Consider the following 22,641-nt stretch of genomic DNA (forward strand, 5'->3'; position numbering starts at 1 on the left):
TTCACTTGAAACGATTGATATACTTCAAAAATATAAACTCTCAGAACATCCCAGTGAGGAATTGGAAGCCCTCGGCTTTGGTAATGCACTTTAACCAGGTCCAAAGCAGACTGCCTTGGTCTTATGAAGATTACTGGCACAGGAAAACCTCACAAAGGCCCTCTGCAGCTCATCCCAGCAGCCCTTCCCAGGCCCAAACAGGCCCTCTACATTCTCCTGTCCTTGCCTGAAAACCGCAGGAGTTGGCCTGCATTCTCAGAGCTCACGCCTCCTAGCCCTTAAGGTCCTCTCATCCCAAGTTTGACTGCAAAAAGGCCTATCATCTCCCCGGAACCTCCTTCATTACAGCCCCAATTTGAGAAAAGGACAGAGCATGATAAAAGGACAGAACACAGATAGCAACAGCACTTGCCCGGCATGTAATGCAGTCCACACCCCTCAAAAACCTGACAGGGAAGGGCCATTAGACCCCCATTTTATAGAGAGGAAAATCAAAGTCCAGACAACTTGTAAAATCTGCCTGGGGTCACTCAGCTAACAGAGTGGAACCCAGCCAAGCCAGTGCTTGGTAATAAACTTCTCCCTCTCTGCAGACTCAGTGTCTTACACTGTTCCACTCAGTGGTTCAGAGCGAGGGCTTAGGGTCAGACAGCCCTCTCCGAGTCTCAGGCCCATCACTTCCAAGCTGTGTGACCTCAAATGGATCATTTGACCTCTCTGGTTTCAGTTCTCTAAGACAAAACTCAGTGAATCACAGCCACAATCATTTCTTTCTCAGATACTAATCTCTAGTGTAGGCTTCTGTTTCCCAAACTATCTTTGGCCTAAGGATCGCCAGATCCTTAAGAGATTTTTCCTCTGCCCTGGGGACTGCTGAGCCAGGTTCAAGAAGCACCATTTCAATTTTTTAATGAGAGTCCTAGAGATTCTGCGGCAGAAAGCCAACCTTTGGCAAATAACAGGCAAGCGCTTCTTCCTCCATACAGATCTGTACATACATTTGTTTCTCTCAGGCAAACTCTGGCTCTAAGAACTCGAGGTCTTTCTTGTGAAACAGATCCCACTCCACATCTGTCTTCTAGCTGATGGCTTTCAAAAATGTAGACCATAATCACAATAAGAAATATATGTTACATAGTAACTAAACACACACACACATACACACACACAAATTTTCCACAGAATAAGGTCCCCACTATGCACATTGCATTTTCACTCTTTTTTTAAAATCTGTGAATGCAGAACTTCAATTTCATTTCACAACTCAGAAGCACCTAGGTGGCTCAGTCACTTAAGCGTCTGACTTCGGCTCAGGTCATGATCTCATGGTTTGTGGGTTTGAGCCCCACATCAGGCTCTGTGCTGATAGCTCTGAGCCCGGAGCCTGCTTCAGATTCTGTGTCTCCCTCTCTCTCTGCCCCTCCCCCACTCATGCTCTGTCTCTCTCTCAAAAATAAATAAACATTAAAATTTTTTTTCATTTCACAACCCAATAATAAGTTGCAACAAATAAATGAGCTACAATCAGTAAAGACATAAGACATAAGATCAACAAATAGAAAATCTAAGCAAAAAAACAAAACTATAAAAAGGTAGCATATAGAAATTGTAGCACTGAAAGAAATACATATATGAAATAAACACTGCACTTAATGGACAGATTGAAAAGTCAGAATAGTCAGTAAACTAGAAATTATTCAGTTTGAAAAGCATAGATAAAAAATTGAAGAGTCTCAGAGACCTGTAAAACAATATCAAGCAATCTTACATACATATAACTAGAATCCCAGAGTGACCAAAAAGAGAGAAAGAAGCCAAAATGGTGTCAGAAATAATGGCTCCAAAGTTCCCTAATTTGGTGAAAGACATAAATTCAAGAAGATTCAGCAAAACCGAGGCAGAAGAAATAAAAAACACCTAGGCGTATCAGTCAAATTGCTAAAAATCAAAGATAAAGAGAAGAATCTTTAAAGCAGCCAGAGAGGGGTGCCTGGCTGGCTCAGTCAGTGGAATGTGCTACTCTTGATTTTGGGGTTGTGGATTCAAGCCCCACATTGGGTGTATGGATTACTTAAAAATAAAATATTAAATTTTTTTTTCAACGTTTTTTAATTTATTTTTGGGACAGAGAGAGACAGAGCATGAACGGGGGAGGGGCAGAGAGAGAGGGAGACACAGAATCGGAAACAGGCTCCTGGCTCCGAGCCATCAGCCCAGAGCCTGACGCGGGGCTCGAACTCACGGACCGCGAGATCGTGACCTGGCTGAAGTCGGACGCTTAACCGGCTGTGCCACCCAGGCGCCCCAAAAATAAAATCTTAAAAATAAATAAATAAAAGCAGCCAGAGAAAAATGACTCATTACTACAATGATATCTTTAATAGTCAACTTCTCATCTGAAACAATGGAGGCCAGAAGATTGTAATGCAACATCCTTAAAATGTCTAAAGAACAAAAAGCTTCCAGCTTGGGGCACCTGCGTGGCTCAGTCAGTTGGGCATCCAACTTCGGCTCAGGTCATGATCTCTCAGTTTGTGAGTTCCAGCCCCACACTGGGCTCTGTGCTGACAGCTCAGAGCCTGGAACCTGCTTCAGATTCTTTGTCTCCCTCTCTCTCTGCCCCTCGCTGGCTCCTGCCCTGTCTCTCTGTCTCTCTCTCTCTCTCTCAAAAATAAATATACATTAGAAACAATCCAACTTAAAATTCTATATCCAGTGAAAATATCTTTCAAGAGTGAAAGAAAGTAGAAATGTTTTCATGTAAATTACAATTAAAAGAATTCACCAACAAAACTATACCACAAGAAATGCTAAACGAAGAAAATTCAAGATGAAGCAAAACAATACCAGGTGGAAATTCAGATATTTGGGGAGAAATAAAATCCACCAGAAAGAATAAATATTTGGATAAATATAAAAGCCTTATTTTTGTTCTCTTGATTTATTTAAATACATCTGGCTATTTAAAGAAAAATTGTAACAAAGTATTGTGGTATTTATAGCATACTAATATTAATACACATGACAACTATAGCATAAAGCAGGATTAACAAACTTTCTCTCTAAAGGGCCCAGATGGAAAATATTTTAATCTATAAACCATATGGTCTCTGTTGCAACTACTCAACTCTGCCATCATAACATGAAAGCAGCCATAGACAACACATAAATGAATGAGTGTAGTTATATTACAATTAAACAAAAGCAGGTACAGGACTAGATTTAGCCAAAAAGTCACAGTTTGTAAACCTCCAGCATAAAAGATTGAGGTCAATGAAACTGTATGGTTGCAAAATTTTTACATTTTATGTGAAGTGGTTCCATAACTCTAAGCAGACTTTAAAAACTTGACAATGTAGGGGTGCCTGTGTGGCTCAGTCGGTTAAGTGTCTGACTTCACCTCAGGTCATGATCTTGCGGTCTGTGAGTTCGAGCCCCACGTCAGGCTCTGTGCTGATAGCTCAGAGCCTGGAGCCCGTTTCGGATTCTGTCTCTCCCTCTTTTTCTCTCCTCCCCTGATCATGCTCTGTCTCTTTTCTCAAAAATAAAGAAACGTCAAAAAAAAATTTTTTTAACTTGAGGATGTATATTGTAATCCCTACAGCAACCATTTGAAACAAAAATGCAAAGAAAAATAACTAAAAAGGCAATATAAAAAATAAAATGGAATTTTAAAAAATATCTGGTTGACTTAAAAGAAAACAGTGAGGGGCACCTGGCTGGCTCAGTCAGTATAGCATGTAAATCTTGATCTCAGGATCATGAGTTCCAGCTCCACATTGGGCATAGAGCTTACTGAAAACAAAAACAAAAAGAGACAAACAAAACAGAGAAACAACAAAATTTTAAAAATTTTAAAAACTAATAGACCAATAGAATACAAATTGTAAAATGATAGACCTAAATCCAAATCTATCAATAGCTTATATTAAATATAAATGAACCAAATACTCCAATTAAAAGGCAGAGATTATCAGACTCAAACAAAAAAGTAAGATCCAACTATATGCTTCCTACAAGAAGAGACACACTTGTACCAATTATCAATATATTCCCTCTCAGCCCCAAATTCATGTTTCATTGTAGGCTCTGTAAAAATGGATCTAGGCCCTTTAAATATTTTCTTTTTGCCATCTGGCCCAATAGTAACCTTTCTCAATGGTGAGCACTTCAGAAACAGTGGAGGAAAAGAGGATTTTCTTTCCTAGTTACAGAGTGCTCTCTTAGCAGATATCTAGCACTATCAACATCTCTAGCGCCCTGTTTTTGCAGTGCATTGTGGTCAGCAGCACTCAGTAACCAGCAGCTTTTCCAGCACCTCCTGGGCAGTTTCCTGGCAGAAAACTGGCGGTGAGACAACCTCTGCATGAATAACTTTCCTCAACACTCCAGAGAGCAAGTCCCTGGCAATTTCCACAGAATGGATTTCCAGCAAGTTCTGTCAGTGCAGCACCACACTGATTCCTTTGCCATCTGCAAGACATGCCCCACCCTCTCCAACAAAGTCTAGCTCTCAGCTTTGGCAAGAGGGTGAGAAATATTAGGAGGAAGGAGAAGCCCTTCCTTGGTCATCCTATCTTAGCCTTAGGGATAGTGGCTGACACATAAATCTGACATTCTTACATTCTTTAGAATTTTGTTCACTTCTGGGGGGCCTGGGTGGCTCAGTTGGCTGAGTGCCCAACTTTGGCTCAGGTCATGATCTCACGGTTCATGGGTTTGAGCCCCACATCGGGTTCTCTGCTGATAGCTCAGAACCTGGAGCCTGCTTCATATTCTGTGTGTCCCTCTCTCTCTACCCCTCCCCCAGTTGTGCTACGTTTTTCTCTCTCAAAAATAAATAAACATTTTTTTAAAAAAAAGAATTTTACTCACTTCCTACTAGCTGATCCCTCATTATTCCAATTCTCAATTTTACTTAATAATTCTTTATATTAAACTTTTCTGGTTAATTACTATGTAGTTTGTCTCCTGGATAGATCCTCACTGATATGGCACTTTAAATATAAAGACATGGGGCGCCTGGATGGCTCAGTCAGTTGGACATCCAACTCTTGATTTCAGGTCAGGTCATAATCCCAGGGTCATGGGATTAAGCTCTACATTGGGCTTCATGCTGAGCATGGAGCCTGCTTGGGATTCTCTCTGTCTCTCCTTCTGCCCCTTTCCCCTGCTTGGGCACTCTCTCTCTCTAGCTAAAATAAAATATATATATAAATATAGGTTTTCAAAATGTAAAAAACAATACCCTACAAACAATAATGACAAAAAGAGTTAAACTGGCTATATTATTATCATATAAGATAGTCTTTAAGATAGAGTATTACCAAAGATACAGTGGGACATTTCATAATGATAAAAGATTTAATTAGGAAAACATAAGTCATAAATGTACATGTGCCTAACAAAACTTCAAAATACATAAAAATATTGATAGAATTAAAAGGAAAAAACAATACAATCCGTATTGAGTATTTTCACACCTTTCTCTCAATAATTGGTATAATGAGACCCAAAAAAAGTAAAAACATAAAATTCTCAATAATACTATCAGCCATCATGACTTAATTGACATTTTAGAACATTGTACACAATATGCATGTTCTTTTCAAGCACATATATTACACTCACAGAATAGACCATGTATGGGCCATAAAGCAAGTCTCAGTAAACTTCAAAAGATTAGAATCCTACAGAGTATGTTCTGTGACCACAGTGGAATTGAACTAGAAATGCATGCTGAAAACATTTCAACTTTTTCTGAGTTACCAAGACCATTATTCTGAATAGTAACAATTTACCAGATCCATCAGGACCTAATCAAAGTGTGTCAAAACATCCCCCCTATGTTAATTAGCTGTGTTTGGGGGTATCTATCAGCTTTTGGTAGTTTTTCTACCCCATCCTTGACCATCAGTTTCCTGCTACTTTGCTTCCTTTTATCTTGAGAAACTTTGAACTCCTAAAAATATGTATATTTTCTAGTAACTTATGAGGATTAAAATTAAGTAATTTATTGCATTAGTATCTGCCATTCAATTGTTCAATAAATATTAGATCACAATACACACACACACACACACACACACAATTATATGCCAATTTATCTCCAGACCAGACCTCTCTTCTTCCAATCAAGGGGTGGACTCTACTTAGGATGACCAGCCATTCCGGTTTGCCGTGGACTGAGGAGTTTCCTGGGACACAGGACTTAAAGTGTTAAAACCAGAAAAGTCAAGAGCAAACCAGGATAAATTGGTCACACTAATTCTACTTCCCCTTTTAAATCTGGGCTGGCCTTGTGACTTCTTTGGCCAATAGAATGTAATGGAAATAACAGTGTGCAAATTCCAAGCATAGATCTCAAGAGGCATAGTGCATTTTTCCTCTTTCTCAGAACCCTGCCACTGCTACGTGAACAAGCACAGGTCAGCCTGCTGGATGATGAGAGATGTGTGGCCCAGTCACCCCACTTGTCCCAGCTGCCAACCAGCCAACTGACAGCCATGAGAATGAGGCTATTCCAGACCAGCCAGCTTCCAGTCAGCCCTCTACAGACACACGAGCAAGCTTATGCAGGATCAGCTGAACCTGGTCCCAGTCAGCTGACTCCTAGACTTAGGAACAGTAATAAATGCTTATTGTTTGAAGCTAACAACTTTCAGGGCAGTTTGTGACACAACAATAGCTAATTGATAGAGACACCTCATCCTCAGCATGTTTAAAACTAAACTCAGAGTTGATAATTATGTAACATGATAGAGGTACTAACTATTGCTACAACGATAATCATATTACAATAAATAATGCATCAAACCAACATGTTATACACCTTAAATTTACACAGTATATCACATATACTTCAATAAAAGAGAATATGACTGTATTCCAATAATTTTTTATTACTGGAATATTTTTCTTTATTTAAAAGATTTATTTTATTTAAACAATTAAATTCATAGTGTTCTCCCCAACTTGTGCCTCCTCCAATATCCTCTGTCTTGATAAAAAGCACCACCATCCATCCAGTCCTTTATGCCAAAGACTTAGGAGTCAGTCTTGAAGCCTCCTTCTTCTTCATCCTCACCAAATTCTATTTTAATTCTACTGCCTAAATATTTCTGGATTTCACTCACTTCTCAACATTTTCCCTCTCCCCACCGAGATTAAGCCACCATCATATAGCACCTGTACGATAGGGAAAAAATGAGTTAACTGGTCTCCTCACATCTATTCTTGTCCCTCTACAGTCTATTCCCCAGACAACAAAGTGTCCTTTATAATAAAACAGAAGAGAAACTCTGTGAAAGACCCTGTTAAGAGGATGAAAAGGCGAGCCACAGGGTGGGAGAAAAAATTTGCAAATAACATATCCAACAAAGATTCTCAAAATTTAATAGCAAAAATGAAAACAATGCAGTTAGAATATGGGCAAAAGACATGAAGAGATATTTCACCCAAAAAGATGTCTATGCGGCAAATAAGCACATGAAAAGATGTCCAACATCATTAGCTGTTAGGAAAATGTGAATAAAAACCACAAAGACATACAACTATACACCTATCAGAGTGGCTAAAATAAATAACAGTGGTAGGGGCACTTGGGTGACTCAGTCAGTTGAGCATCCAATTCTTGATTTCGGCTCAGGTCATGATCCCAGGATTGTGGGATTGAGCTCCACATGGGGCTCCATGCTGAGCATGGAGCCTGCTTGGGATTCTTTCTCTTTCTCTCTCTCTCTCTCTCTCTCTCCCCCCCTCTGCCCCTCCTCCCCCATTCACTCCCTCTCTCTCTCTCTCTCTCTAAAATAATAATAATAGGGGCGCCTGGGTGGCTCAGTCAGTTAAGCGTCCGACTTCAGCTCAGGTCACGATCTCGCAGTCCGTGGGTTCGAGCCCCGCGTCGGGCTCTGGGCTGATGGCTCAGAGCCTGGAGCCTGCTTCCGATTCTGTGTCTCCCTCTCTCTCTGCCCCTCCCCCGTTCATGCTCTGTCTCTCTCTGTCTCAAAAATAAACATTAAAAAAATAAAATAAAATAAAATAAAATAATAATAATAATAATAATAATAATAATAATAGTGGCAACATGAAATGCTGGTGAGGATGCCAAGAAAGTGGATTCATACCTTGCTGATGAGAATATGAAATGGTACAGCCACTCTGGGAAATGGTTCAGCAGTGTGTTAGTTTGCTAGGACTGCCATCACAAAGCACCACAGACTGGATGTCTGAAACAATGGAAATTTATTTTCTTACAATTCCAGAGGCTAGGAGTCTGAGATCAAGGTGTCCATAAAGTTGGTTTCTTTTTTTTTCCTCACAGCTTTATTGAGATATAATTGACATATAACACTGTGCAGATTTAAGGTGTACAATGTGTTGATTTGATGCACTTACATATTACAAAATGACTACCCTCATAGGGTTAGCCAGCATCTGCATCACAGAGTGGTTTCTTCCAAGGCCTCTCTACTTGGTTTACAAATGGCCTTTTCCCTGTGTCTTCACATGGTCTTCCCTCTGTGTGTATGCCTGTGTCCTAACCTCCTCTTTTTATAAGGAGGATTTATATTGGATTAGGGCCCACCATGATGACCTCATTTTAACTTAATTACCACCTTAAATGCCTGATCTCCTAGTACATTCACATTTTGAGGTACCAGGGGGTTAGGACTTCACCATATGAATTTGGGTATTAAACACGTAACAAACCTAAGACCCATCAGTTGCACTCCTGAGTATACATCCCAGAGAAACAAAGACTTGTGTTAACACAGAAGGATATACACAGATGCTCATAGCAGCTTCATTCATATAACCCAAATCTGACAACAACCTAGGTGTCCTTCAGCAGGTGAATAGTTAAACACATAGTGATACATACATGCCATAGAATACTCTTCAGCGGTAATTTTTTTTTTTTTTAAAAGGATAAACTATTGATACATACAACAATCTGGGTGAATCTCCAGAGAATTATGCTTAGTGAAAAAAGCCAATCCAAAAACATTTCTTATCATGGAATTCCATTTATGTAACATTATTAAAATGACAAAATTATAGGAATGGAGAACAGAGTAGTGGTTATTGTGTCAAGGAGAAGGTAGGGTGAGAGATAAGTGTATGTGGCTTTTAAAGGGCAACCATGAAGAATCTTTGTGGGGATAGAAATATTCAGAATCTTGACTATATCAATGTCAATCTTCTGGTTGTGATTTATACTATGACTTTGTAAGATATTTCCATTGGGGAAAACTGAGTAAAGAATATAAAAGATGTCTTTCATTATTTCTTACAACTGCATGTCAACCTATAACTATCTCAAAATAAGAAGTTTAAATTTTGTAATGTTTTAAACCTTTAGATTTTACCATTGTTCTTAGGCCAAAAACCTATTAGGTCCTATATGATCTAGTGCCTGCCTACCTTACAGCCCTATCTCGCAGGCTCTTCTCACTCACTTTGGGCCAATCCAACTGGCTTTCTTCCAGATCTTCAAATGTTCCTTTCAGATTCCAAACTTTGCACATGCTATTCCTTCTTCCCATGATGCTCTTCTCTATACTCTTTACCCACCTAACTCTAATTGATCCTTCAAGTATCTTTTATGTCACTATTTTCATTCAGTCACTCACTACATGATGGGGATCCAGCATTTGGGATACATACAGTCCATACTGATAGAGACTTTATGGCATTTGGCTTTCTGGATTCAGGTTCCTTTTGATGTTTATTTTCCCTTTTGCTATCCCAATACTTTAGTAAAACCTTGTTTAAACATCTCAGAATTCCCCTAGTTCTTCTTTAGGTTATGATCCTGAGGTTATGAGTCAGAGTATCAAAAGTGTAATGAGCCTGTTTCTAATTCTGTGTCTCCCTCTCTCTCTGTCCCTCCCCCGTTCATGCTCTGTCTCTCTCTGTCCCAAAAAATAAAATAAACGTTGAAAAAAAAATTAAAAAAAAAAAAAAAAAAGGGGCGCCTGGGTGGCGCAGTCGGTTAAGCGTCCGACTTCAGCCAGGTCACGATCTCACGGTCCGTGAGTTCGAGCCCCGCGTCAGGCTCTGGGCTGATGGCTCAGAGCCTGGAGCCTGTTTCTAATTCTGTGTCTCCCTCTCTCTCTGTCCCTCCCCCGTTCATGCTCTGTCTCTCTCTGTCCCAAAAAATAAAATAAACGTTGAAAAAAAAAAAATTAAAAAAAAAAAAAAGTGTAATGAAAAAGAGCCTACTGAAATCCTCCACTGAGCTCCCCTGGGGCAAGAAAGAACATAGGGAGAAATGCTCAAGGTAACACTATTAAGACACAACAGTAGAGGGGCACCTGGGTGGCTCAGTTCATTGAGCGTCCAACTCTTGGTTTTGGCTCAGATCATGTCCCAGGGTCATGGGATTGAGCCTGCTTGGGTCTCTCTCTCTCTCTCTCTCTCTCTCTCTCTCTCTCACCCTTTGCCCCTCCTGCCAGTTTGCTCTCTCTCTCTCTGTCTCTGCAAAAATTTTTTTAAAAATTTTTTTAATTAAAAATTTTTAAAAATACAATAGTAGAGGCTGTGAAAGCTGTCACTTCCTTCACAGGATGTCTCCCCGTGTGGAGAGTGTCAGGGTTTGGTTATTTGTGTTATAATGAAGTTCTGTTTTGTTTAATAAGCAAACAGCACTTTCCTTACAGTAATTTGTACCATGTGTTGGCTCTCTTCTGAATTGCGATGATGTAGATGAAGACTGGAAATGACCACTGGGTGTCATCGAAGTCTTATACAAGGCAACAGCCTTGCCATGGCTCCTTAGTGGTCCACCTTTTCTGGAAGGTGCAGATAAATTGTGCTCAGCTCTAAATGGGACCAAAGCACATTATCAATCTAGAACTTAGCTATGGGGCAACATGGGCCAGGGGAACACGGCTAAGGACTGGAAAATAAGCAAAACTAGCATCTTGAAGTCATCCAAAATGACATCTCCAAGACCTTTTACTTGTATTTGTACACTTTCTTCAAAGTCTTAGGACAGTTATTTGGGCCCAGTTAGTGGGAAGTCTCTTGTTTTGTGTTGTGTTTCTATTTTAAGTTATTTCATCATTAGTACTTCTAGCTTTTGTACTGACTTTACGTTGGCTCATCCATTAGTTTAGGTACTGTGGATCCAAAACAGATTATAGTAGGAAGTGGGCTTATCACCTAATAACAACCCCTAAGCATAATAAACATGTGTCCCAAGGCAAGACTGACACTGACAAGGAGGGAGGGCCCCACGTGGCAGGATGACAGACTTCTGCAACCTGTCACCTTTGAAAAGGAAACACGTATGATTTGAGCGTAGACCTACCTGCCAGAACCTCACTAATGACCATTTCAAGACTTACGTTCCTAATGATAACAATCAGCTGCACTAAACTACTTCTGTCCATGGACTGAATGCACCTAGGAATCAAATGGTTTGAGTTCTATGCTTGGCTCCCAATGCAATGTCTGGTTTTCACAGCCAAAAGATGTTCTGGACTTTTTTCTATACTTTGCTGACAAAGTCATCACCCCTGACTCCAAGGTCATATTAGTTATAGTAGCTAAGTTTATATACCTTCAGTGTGATGATGCAAAGCCATGAATTTGCTCGAGCCCCAAAGTTACGCAGGCTATTAGGCGACTCCAAAGAAAATGTTGTTTTTTTTAAATAGATCCCAAAATTCAGGAGCTTAAAACATCAGAAGTTTATTTCTTGGTCAGGTAACCTTCCAAGATAAGTGTTGGAGATGATTCCCCTAGGGCCAAGTCATCTGCATAGTTGAAGCTGGTTCCAGCCAGTGGATGGGGTGGGGGAGGAAGAGCAGGGAGGAGTCTCAAGGCGAGGGTGAAAGTTTCCATCCTAGAAGTGGCACACATGACCTCCACTCAAGTTCCCTTCATTATCTAGAACTGAGTCATGTATCATTACACCTGACTTCAAGGGAAGCTGGCAAATGGTGGTCTAGCTGAATTCTCCCAAAAGTCAAATTTGGGGAGATGGCACTTGGTCCACAATTATCCATTACTAGTCCAAATGATGAAGTTTTACTCTGATTAAACATTAAATTGCTGCACAGAGGAGTTTATTCTCCCAAGGTCATACAGCTAGCAAATGGCCAAGTTAGGATTTAAGCCTAGAGTTTCTACTTTTAACCACTCTGCTATATTTCTAACACTGATTCTCCAACAACCACTATGTATTACTTTGCAATTTTTAACAATAATAATTTTTTTTAACTTTTTAATGTTTATTTCTACTTGAGAGAGAGAGAGCAGGGGAGGGGCAGAGAGAGATGAAGACAGGATCTGAAGCAGGCTCCAGGCTTTGAGCTGTCAGCACAGAGCCCAATGTTGGGCTGGAACCTAGCAACTGTGAGATCATGACCTGAACCAAATCAGAGGCTTAATGGACTGAGCTACCCAGTGCCCCAATAATGTTGTTTTTGTTTGTTTGTTTGTTTGTTTGTTTGTTTAATTAAAAAAGGATGCAAAGAACCTGGGATAGCTACCTAGAGGGACAGTTTCCTATGAATATTTTACGGAGCTCTTCCCACACCCACCCTCACCCCCTCTGCATTTTCAGAAAGGTGAGCAGAAGCATCCTGGGTATGCCACACATAGAAACTACCTAAGGCTTGGTGTAGTGGTAGTCGGCCCAGCCCACTGCAATGCGCATGGGTTAGGAGCTAGCTTTAAGAACATTTCCTAAATTCAGCTCTGCAGGCAGCCACGGTCGGGTGCCTCACCCAGAGGGTGCTCTGCCTGACCTCTTCCAGAGCACCCGGACCATGCAATCCTGCCCCAGTCATGCACGCCCAGATCCCCCTGCCCGCTCTGGTCCACGGAAACCTGGAGACCACGTTTGCCCTCAGCGCCTGGAGAAGACTTCCTCGCTCACTAAAAAAGAAAGTGGGCAAACACCCTTACCTTGGCCTCCTAAAAACCTTCGGAAGTCAGGTCAGAGAATGCACCCGGCAGCAGTCAAGAAAACATGTAATGGTATGTTCCCAGGCAATAATCCCATGAGGAGGGTACTGTCATTATTAGCAGCATTCTACAGATGCAACAATGAGGCACAGAGAAATTAAGTCCTTTTGCAAAGGCCACACAGTGACCCAGCGGAGTGTGACTCTTACTCCACGCGTCAGCACACCCTCTTTGCAACCGTTTGAGGTGGCACACGTCTTTAGTAAGTGAAGAAGATGTAGGGGCGGGAAGGGAGCGGGGAGAAAGGAATCCTCGTACTCAGGGTACTTGGAGTTTCAAACAGTTCATTCCTCGTTCTGCCCGTTTGGTGGTGTGTGTGTGCACGCGCGCGCTTTTTAACCACTGAATAGACAAAGTAAAAGGGACCGGACTAGGATCTAAGACCTGGAAGGCAGAAGGCAAAATTGTGAAAGTTCCAGAAGCATGCCGTAACTGACAAGCCAGCGCTGTGAGCCCCAGGTGATGAGCAGGGTTTCATCTGCTGCTGTTCTGGGAGGAGGTGCGGTTTCAACCTGACAGCCCGGAGCCACCCGCGGAGGACAGGAGGTTCCGGAACGAAAGGCGGCGCTCCCCTCCCGGCCCTCGCGGAGGGCCCAGAGCGCCCTGCACCTCGGCCGCCAGGCGCCCGAATGTTCCCTGCGGCGTTGGCCAGAGGCCGAGGCCAAGGCCGGGAGCAGGGGCGGGGAATGTCGGGGGTTGTTTTCTTTCAGGTTTGAGCAAGGACCTCCCGTGAGCCATTTGCATACCTCTCCTTCGTTAAGCAATGTGAGACCTGCTCCTAGTGCAAGTGTGCGTCCCAGCGGTCTGAGTTTTTGTCCTGGGGTGGGGTGGAGGCTATAACAAATTCCATCGGCGTTCGTGGAGCTGAGGACCAGGACACCGAGACCTGGCAGCTTTTAGCAATCGAAGGAGTATGTGTTTCTCTCACCCATTGCGGCTTGCCTGCCTGAGCTCTTAGTAACCCGGCCTGTGAACTGGGACTCAACGAAGAGGCCATCGGATTAGCGCCTCAGAGCCTCGACCCAGGCTGGGTGCCAGGAACCATAGCTTGTGTCTCTTTTTAACCATTGGGCAGTCTATAACGCAAAATGGGCCTGAGTGAGGGGGTGGGAATGTCTGGAAGACCTAGAAGGCAGAAGGCGAAACTGGGTTTGAAAATTCTGGAAGCATGCTGAACTAACAATTCAGCGCTACGACTTCCCTCGGAAAGGTCATAGCTGTGTATCCGCTTATTCCCATTCAAGTCCTTTTGGTTTGCTCACTAGCAGATAGCAAAAGGTAATCCCAAAGGCGGACACTGCAGGGTCTCCGGTTCGCGTGCGGGGCCAGGGGCCGCCTGCCTCCAGCCCTCGCTGTTGACCCCCTAATGTGTTCAAGGATCTTCCTAGGGTGGGTCTGGGGATACCTCCCACTCAGTGCCCGCGCGCCTGCTAGTCTCCGGGAGAAATCTCTCCCTCCAGTCTGCTCTTGGGGCCGGAGGGGTGAGCTTGTGTTCAGAACCTGCGAAAGGTGGGGGTAGTTCGGACTTCTCCCATGCTCCCCAGGCCAAAACCAGCTCAAAGGAGCATTGGCCTTGCCTCTGTGGCTCAGACCTGAGTTCGAGTGATGATTCTGCTGTGTGTTTCCTAAGGGTTTTCTAGAGGTCCCCACACCAGCAATGGGTATGTTTCCATTATGCCCTCTTGCCAAGTTTACGCAAGAAAAAAAAAAAAAGTGGGGTCTAAGTTCGCAGATCCCAGATTCAGAGATCCCATCTGCTTGAGGACCAAAGGGGCTGGGAGGAACTGACCGCACCCGGAATCCCTCGAAGCTCCTCCGTTAGTGATGGGGGGGGGGGGGGGGTTTGAGGGGGAAGCAAGTTGAGGACATTAGCAATGCGAAAGGATTGGGCAAGGCTTGTCCCCAAGAAGACTTAATGACCAATGGAGGCCGTAGGAGGAGAGCAGGAAGGTATGGTCCTGGAAAGGTGGGAATGGGAGGCTCCCATAGACTCCCAACTTCTCCAAACGTCTTTGAGTTCTAGAAGGAGCCTAAAAGATTCAAAAGCTCAGATTCCTAGAACTACTTCGGGGATGAAAAAGGAAAGAATGCCTCTAGGACCAATGAAGGAAGCCGTGTCCCCAGGAAAAGGGGCAGTCCAGCAACAGCGCCGGTGTGACCCTCCAGGAGAATAGGCGAGTGAGAATGAGCCCATCCCTCTACACACAAAAAAGCACCCAGACCCCCACCCCGCGCTCCCTGCCGGCAGGGGGCATCCTTCCGCCCCCACCCCGACCCGACCCCCTCCCGACCCCGACCCCTCCCGCTGCTTGGTGTAATTGAGGACACCCAGTGGTGGAGCAGAGGAGTACACAAGGTCAGGGGAAGTCCAGGCCAGGTAGATGCCCCAGACCTGTTCTCCAGCTGTTCAGCCAAGGCTTAGAGTACTACCCTGTGATTTGCACTATGGCAACAGAGAAAGGAGGGGTACCTGACTCAAAGTATGTCGCTTCTGCCCTCAAGCCTCAGTTTCCTCTGTACAATGGGAATGATGATTCCATCCACCTCTGGCAAAGGTTTCTGGGAGAACACGGTGGGATTCTGTGATCAGACCAAGTGCTGCATCAAACAACCTGTTGGATGTGGGATTCAAAGTGGAAATGTCTTAGTGATGGGATTAGGACATACAAGGCCACCTCCCTACATCCCCCCCCCCCCATTCTTTTCCAGGTCCTTGCAGAGTAAAAGAATGCCTCTGTGGATCAAGAAAGGATCAAGAAAACTGGAAGCAGAAAAGTGTGATGGAGAGTGCCCTGAGGCAGAGGAGGAAGTTTGGCCACTCAGAGGTGTTCCCCTAAACTCAATCTGTGGAGAGGGGTATCACTCTGCTCTGAACTGTGGATGAGTGCGTCAGTTCTCTAGGTACTGTCTCCCGGACTTCAGACCAAAGTGAGGAAATCATTTGGATATTGCGCTACGGTGATCAGAGCATTTGGGCAAACCCAGTATCAGGAGTATCTGGAGTATCAGAATTAATATTTCAAATGTTTACTTGATTCTCCAAATGCAGTGGTAAGTTCTTCCTCTCTGGCTCCCGCACTCTTGCTGACTCTCCTTGCTCATTGCATCTGGTCCTTTCTCCTTCAGGCGCGCGCGCGCACACACACACACACACACCAGTCCTTTGTTTTCCAGTTAAAAGGAAACTGGGGTCATATTTCCTTCCATGAAGATGCCATTTTCCAGATCTCAGCTGACCTAGCCTTTAGGCTATTAATGGAGGTCCTCATAGGTAACAAAATACAACAAACTTGCCACCATGAAAAAGCCTGGAGGACATGCTTGGAGTGGGAACAAAGGAGCAGAGAGAAGGCAAAGCTACAGCAATTGGCTCTCTTATATTTCATTGGGGGGGGGGGGTGGATTTCTATATTAGGCCAAAGCAGCTACAACTACTTTGGTGGTGACAGGAAGACTTGGAATTTGGAGTCAAGACACCAAAAGGTAATACTGATTAAATGTCTAGAGGTTAGTTTTGTAACTTAGGCCCACAAAGCAGAAGGCTGAGCACAGCAGTGAAGCAATGCAGTCCCTTGGTGGTGAGCCCCACCTCCCAAAGCATTTCTAACTAGTTCACTAGCCTCCATCAAGGAGCCTTCCTTAACCAAAAGGAAGGCTAGGAACTAAATCCAGGCAGATTTGAGGGCAGATTACCTTCCTCGTTATTCTGCAGCGAGTGAGCTGTGTGGATGCTGGAGTTTTAATTACACACTTGCTTTTTCTGGGGAAGAAGACCAAGATCATATTTTTCAAAGTATCAACTTGTTTTCCATTAGGCAGTTGTTGAAACAAGTTCTTTCGGCGACATGTTAGGTCTTTAGGAAAGGGTGCTTCAGATGGCTCGCACTTGTACAATTTTGTGGCTTTTAATTACTATTTTGTTCTTTTGGGGGGTTTCAGAGGCTGGCGCCTCAGCATGATTAGACCGTCTACTGGGCCCGCTGCAACTACGCACACCTCCAGCAGGTGGCGCCACAAGGCAAGCACTGCCGCCGAAACTGCGAACTTGGGGAGTCCAGTAAAGGCGAGTGTCCCTCAACTCCGGGCCACTGTCCCCAACCACTAGGAAATACTGATATGGAGAAGGTCGCCAGTGCTGATTTAAACGAAGAAATTGCAATGACAGGGCGAAAAAACTAAAATAGGGTTAAGTGCATGAAATAAAACTTTTTCTACTTGTTTCTGTAAGTTTACCAAGACTTGTAGTATCGAGACGACTCTCTCACCTATTATCCCACTTCTGTTTTCGTAAAAATATAGTATTTAGAATTAGAACGAACTTTGAAAGCCATCTGGTCATTATGGTCTAGCATTCCAAACAAGAGAGGAAATCCCCGGGATCGCTTTTCGCCTGTCAGTTAGCCATCTAATGTACATAATTACTCAAAGTCTCGGCCTGTCAGGAAAGCACAAGGAAAAAAAAAATGATTTCAGATATATCATTAGAAATAATACTTTTGAATTTCTTCAGAAAAGTTATTCAAAAGTGGTTTTCTCTCGAGCAACAAGGAAAAATCGTTTAAACATTATCTAATTAATTGCCTAATATCGTTGTGGGCTGGTTAAGCAGGTATGTGGAAGTAGGTATTATAATACGTGGTTTATGGATCATTTAAATCAATTGACTTTATCAAGTGCCGAGTGACTGACAAGAGTAACTGCCAGACGCTTCGAGGAAAAGCGGAGCTAGACCTGGCCGGGCTCGCGGTACCGCTTTATTTTGATTCATGTTTGAAAGCTGACCTCGGACAGGAAGAGCCGAATCGCTGCAACTGGCTGGCACTTGTACACAGAATGGGATGGGAGACCCCATGTCTTCTTCCTTTGAGAAGTAATGCCAGCCTCCGCCTTCACGCCTTCTGTCCTCCTGCTGCTGGCCACCCTGACTCCCCACCGCGCCCCTTCCCCAGTCCCTCGCTTCGCTGCTCGCATTCAGCAGCCGCCTGTCTGCACCCGCAACCACAGCAGCCGCAGCGCCCGCCCTGTGACACCAGCCTCCCCCCTCGCCCCCCTCCGGGCATTCCAGAGCGCCAGGAACCCCGCGGCCCGGCGCTTCCGATTGGCTGTTGCTAGGTGACGTCGCCTGCGCTCACGTGACGAGTGTTAAATGCCCACGCTGCCGGAACCCGCCCCGCAGACAATCGTAAAGCCGCTCTGGGCTGCTCACCTGCTCCCGCCTCCCGGAGCCCCGGCCTGGCCCCGCCACCCCTGCCCCCTCCGCCGCCCGCCGCCCGCCCCCCGCCCGAGCGGGCGCTGGGCAAGAAGCCGAGCGGGCAGAGAGGCGGAGAGAGGATGCGGCCGGCGGCAGCTGTCCCGAGCAGTGCACGGTGATCGCCTCCCCTAGAGGAGGAGTTGCCTAGACGGTTGCCACATTTCTTGTTTTCCTCCCCACCCTCCCTCACCCCCCGTAATTACATTGGCTGCTGGAGGGGACAGGGAGAGACAGAGGAGGCGCCTCGCTTCCCCCCTCGCGCCCGCCACCCCTGCTCTTTCCCATCCCGGGCCAGGATGACTGGAGTCTTTGACAGTCTGGTGGCTGATATGCACTCGACCCAGATCACGGCCTCCAGCACGTACCACCAGCACCAGCAGCCCCCAAGCGGCGGCGGCGCTGGCCCCGGCGGCAGCAACGGCAGCAGCCTCCACAAGCCCCAGGAGTCGCCCACACTCCCGGTGTCCACAGCTACCGACAGCAGCTACTACACCAACCAGCAGCACCCGGCGGGCGGCGGCGGAAGTGGGGGCTCTCCCTACGCGCACATGGGTTCCTACCAGTACCACGCCGGTGGCCTCAACAACGTCCCTTATTCCGCTAAGAGCGGCTACGACCTGGGCTACACCGCAGCCTACACCTCCTACGCACCCTACGGGACCAGTTCTTCCCCGGCCAACAACGAACCTGGTAAGCACAACGCTGGCGTCAAAGGTGCCAAGTCAGCCTAGTTACTGGGATGGGTGGGATAAAAATGTTTGGGACGGAGATCCATCCGGAACCCGGACGCTTACACTGCCTGCTCCCTGCCCTCCTTGAGCCTTTTTACCCTCCTCAACCACCAGTCTGCCGAGGGTCACCGCATACGTCCCTCGGCGCTCAGCTGGTGAGACTCGGGGGCCGAAAGGGCGCCGGGTGCATGCCTCGCGGTAACCTCATTTCCTTACCACCTGCTCCTTCTTTCTCTCCGGTTTGCTCCTTCTTCCCCTTCCGGGACGGTCCAGCTCCCGGGTGTCCGGCGGCCGGAGTCCGCACTTAGCGAAGTTGCGCCTGGGCGCCCCGCAGCGTCTCCAATAACTCGCCTCCGGGCGCAGGCCAAGCGCCACGGCCGGCCCTTAAGCCTAGCGGGAACTGTTTGGGTCCCCCCGCTGCACTGTTCTCACGATGGCGTTGCGTTGCAGAGAAAGAGGACCTCGAGCCTGAAATCCGGATCGTGAATGGGAAGCCAAAGAAAGTCCGGAAACCCCGTACCATCTACTCCAGTTTCCAGCTGGCGGCTCTTCAGAGACGTTTCCAAAAGACTCAATACCTCGCCCTCCCCGAGCGAGCGGAGCTGGCGGCGTCCCTGGGCCTCACCCAGACTCAGGTGAGGGCTCCCGGCCTGGCGGGGAACGAGGAGGGCGCTGGCCTGGGGTGGCTGGGAAGCAGGAGGGGTCCGGACAACGTTTTAAAAAGTACGTTTAAAGTAACTTTAAGGATTTCGAGGCCCGCGCCTTGGGCGGCCTAAACTTCTACGCCTGGAGCTGAAATCCCCCAAGGGGGCGCCGCGCTTGAGAAAAGGAAAGGCCTGGGGTGGGCAGAAATCCGCTTCCACATCTTCTTTCCGCGCGATACTGATTAAACGGGTAAAATAATTGGCCCTCCTGACCCCTTCCCGCTGTCACCATCCCCGCGGTACGCACGATCCAGCTGCCTCGGACTTTCGGAGATTACCTCCTAATGGAGCAGGAACCATCCCGAGTCTCCGAGGCCGCGGCACGTGATCCGCTTACCTGCCCGGCTGTGATTTCTACGCCTCCTCCCCCTCCCCTGCCCCAGACCCAGGTTCTTCCACTAACGCTCGGGTCCGTTTTCCACAAAGGTCAAAATCTGGTTCCAGAACCGCCGGTCCAAGTTCAAGAAGATGTGGAAAAGCGGTGAGATCCCCTCGGAGCAGCACCCTGGGGCCAGCAGCTCGCCACCTTGTGCGTCGCCGCCCGTGTCGGCGCCGGCCTCCTGGGACTTCAGCGCGCCACAGCGGATGGGGAGCGGCGGCGGCCCGAACAGCGGCGGCAGCGGCGCGGGCAGCTCGGGCTCCAGCCCGAGCAGCGCGGCCTCGGCTTTCCTGGGCAACTACCCGTGGTACCACCAGGCCTCGGGCCCCACCTCACACCTGCAGGCCGCCGCGCCGCTGCTGCACCCAACGCAGACCCCGCAGCCGCACCACCACCACCATCACCACCACCACCACCACGGCGGCGGCGGGGGCGCCCCGGTGAGCGCCGGGACGATTTTCTAACCCGAGGGAGACCGCGCCAGAGACTGAGAGAGCAGAGACCGGTGATCCTCCGTGCTCGCTCCAAGAGCCAGAGGGTCCCTCCGACTGGCCCGCGGATGCCTCCCACCCCTCCGGGAGGAGCGACCGAGATGGCCTGCCACGGGCCCTGCTCCCTCGCGCGGCCACAGAGCGGCCGGGACCTGGAAGGCTCTTCTCCGAGGCCCCCGGGCAGGGCAGCCCGCCGCGGCCTCCTTTCCGACCTGAGCCCCGCCTCAGACTTGCCTCCCCACCCTCCCCGCCCAGCCAGGCGGTCGGGCGCCTTCCTCGCCGCGGGCCACGAGCTGAGTCCGAGAGGGACTCCTCCCCCGCCCGCGAGGTTTCCAGGGTGCTCTGAGGCTCCTTTCTCCCTGCCCGCCCCCAGGCCCAGCTCCAGTCGGCCGGGCTGACTGACCTCCCGGGCCGGCGCGCCCTCCCCCACCCGCCCCCGTGACCCGGGCGGCCCGCCGCTTTTTTTCTGCCCTGCCGTCTCCAGCCCTCTGAGCCCCCCTCCGCCCCGCCATAGCTCTCCCCCAGGAACGCTTCCTTAGCCCTCTCCTCATCCATCACCAGTGGAGTTTTTTTATTTTTATTTTTTTAAAAGTTTAGGTGCCTTTGCGGATGACCTCATTTTGATGTTGGGGGAAAAAAATGATTTTTTAATATGTGGACACTGCAAAAAAATGTGTTTAAATTATCTTTTTTAAAACCTATTCAGGATTATTAGGGTGGACTTCGACATAGAGTTTGTAAATAAAGGTGTCTGTGCAGATTTTCCCACTGATTTATTTGTATAAAAATACTCGTCTTTTCGGACTTTTTGTAAACGCCCACTTGTGAAAACTGCGGTTTAGCAGTAACCTCAGCAACCCCTCCATTTTATTTTTCCCTTTGAAAATTTTCTCAGTTGAACTAAGCTACTGATTTGGTTTTGTTTTATCTTATCCTAAAGTCTTTGTTCTTGAAATGAAAGGTATTTTGGGGTTATTTATTATGAAAACAACATGCTCTTAATGTTGATTTTACAATATGAAGAGATTATTTAAATAAATTATTGTTTTCATTGGATGTGTGCGCTTGTTCCTTGGCGTAGTGACCTGGAACCTCAGCCGCTTCCCCGGGCGGGGAACCTGGCCAGCCACGAGTGACATTCACATCTCTCAGAGGCCGACAGAGCTGTGGGGCGCGGCGAGGCGGGAACAGGCGCGCTCCACGCCGGCCTCCCTGAAACGTTCACGCTCTGCCGGCACCCGAGTCTCGGCGCTGGGTTCGCCAGCTCTCGGCGCGGTGACTCACTCCGAGCCGGGGCGGCTGCAGCCTACGCCCGCCGGGCCCCTCCAGTGCCGGCGCCGCCGCCCCGAGCCTGGGCGGTCTCTGCCGCCCCCGCGCCAGTGGTGCTGGCCAGGCAGTGCATCGGAGCCGCCACGGGGGACCTGCAGTCGCCGCCGGAGCGCTGCCGAAACCGGGGTCAGACCCCTACCTTGGACCCTCCCCTCTGTCTGCCCTGAGGCCCTTCTGGGGCTGGCTGAGCCGAGAGCTCAGTGAGTCACCCCGGCCCTCGGGAAACTCGGTTGGCTGCTCTGGAATGCAGGGCGACCCCGGCACACAGGGCTGCGCTAGCACACATACAATCACGCACTGTGACTCTCACAGTCACATCTCTACTGACATACTCTCACTCTCGTACACACACTCCTACTGAGTCTCACACACACACATACACACTGACAAAAATTCATGCACGCACATTCACACACACTGATACAGAAACCTACATACCCACGCGTGCACACATGCACATTCACGCAGACACTGATGCAGGCGGCATCTTTCCACTTCACCTTCTCTGAGGGGAAAGGTCGTCACACCATTCAGCCCTGCCTTCCACCTTGGATCCCACCCCAACTGGCTTCCAGTTTTGGAAGTGACCCTACTTTCTGACATTCTCTGCCAAGGCCAGGGGTTAGGGGGCTAATGCAGGCCTGAACTAAAAGCCCCTTTCCTTCAAAGCACTGGGGCCTACAATGGAAGCTTCTTAGTTTCCATCACTGACTTTGCCACTTTGGGCTACTCAGTGTAACCTCTCTGTGCCTCAGTGTGCAGATCTATACGATAG

The 22,641-nt window shown here is 47.2% G+C and overlaps 1 protein-coding gene across 1 annotated transcript; it reads left to right on the top strand.

Moving 5' to 3' along the window:
- Nucleotides 1–18,174: 18,174 nt before the first annotated feature.
- Nucleotides 18,175–21,593, top strand: DLX2 (distal-less homeobox 2). Its single transcript, XM_058713978.1, has 3 exons — nt 18,175–18,922; nt 19,414–19,598; nt 20,094–21,593. Exons 1-3 carry the CDS (start codon nt 18,529–18,531, stop codon nt 20,508–20,510), a joined length of 996 nt encoding a protein of 331 aa, XP_058569961.1. The 5' UTR covers nt 18,175–18,528; the 3' UTR covers nt 20,511–21,593.
- The last annotated feature ends 1,048 nt before the right edge of the window (nt 21,594–22,641 follow it).

Source organism: Neofelis nebulosa, chromosome 2 (assembly GCF_028018385.1).
Source record: "Neofelis nebulosa isolate mNeoNeb1 chromosome 2, mNeoNeb1.pri, whole genome shotgun sequence".
NCBI classification, from domain to species: domain Eukaryota; kingdom Metazoa; phylum Chordata; class Mammalia; order Carnivora; family Felidae; genus Neofelis; species Neofelis nebulosa.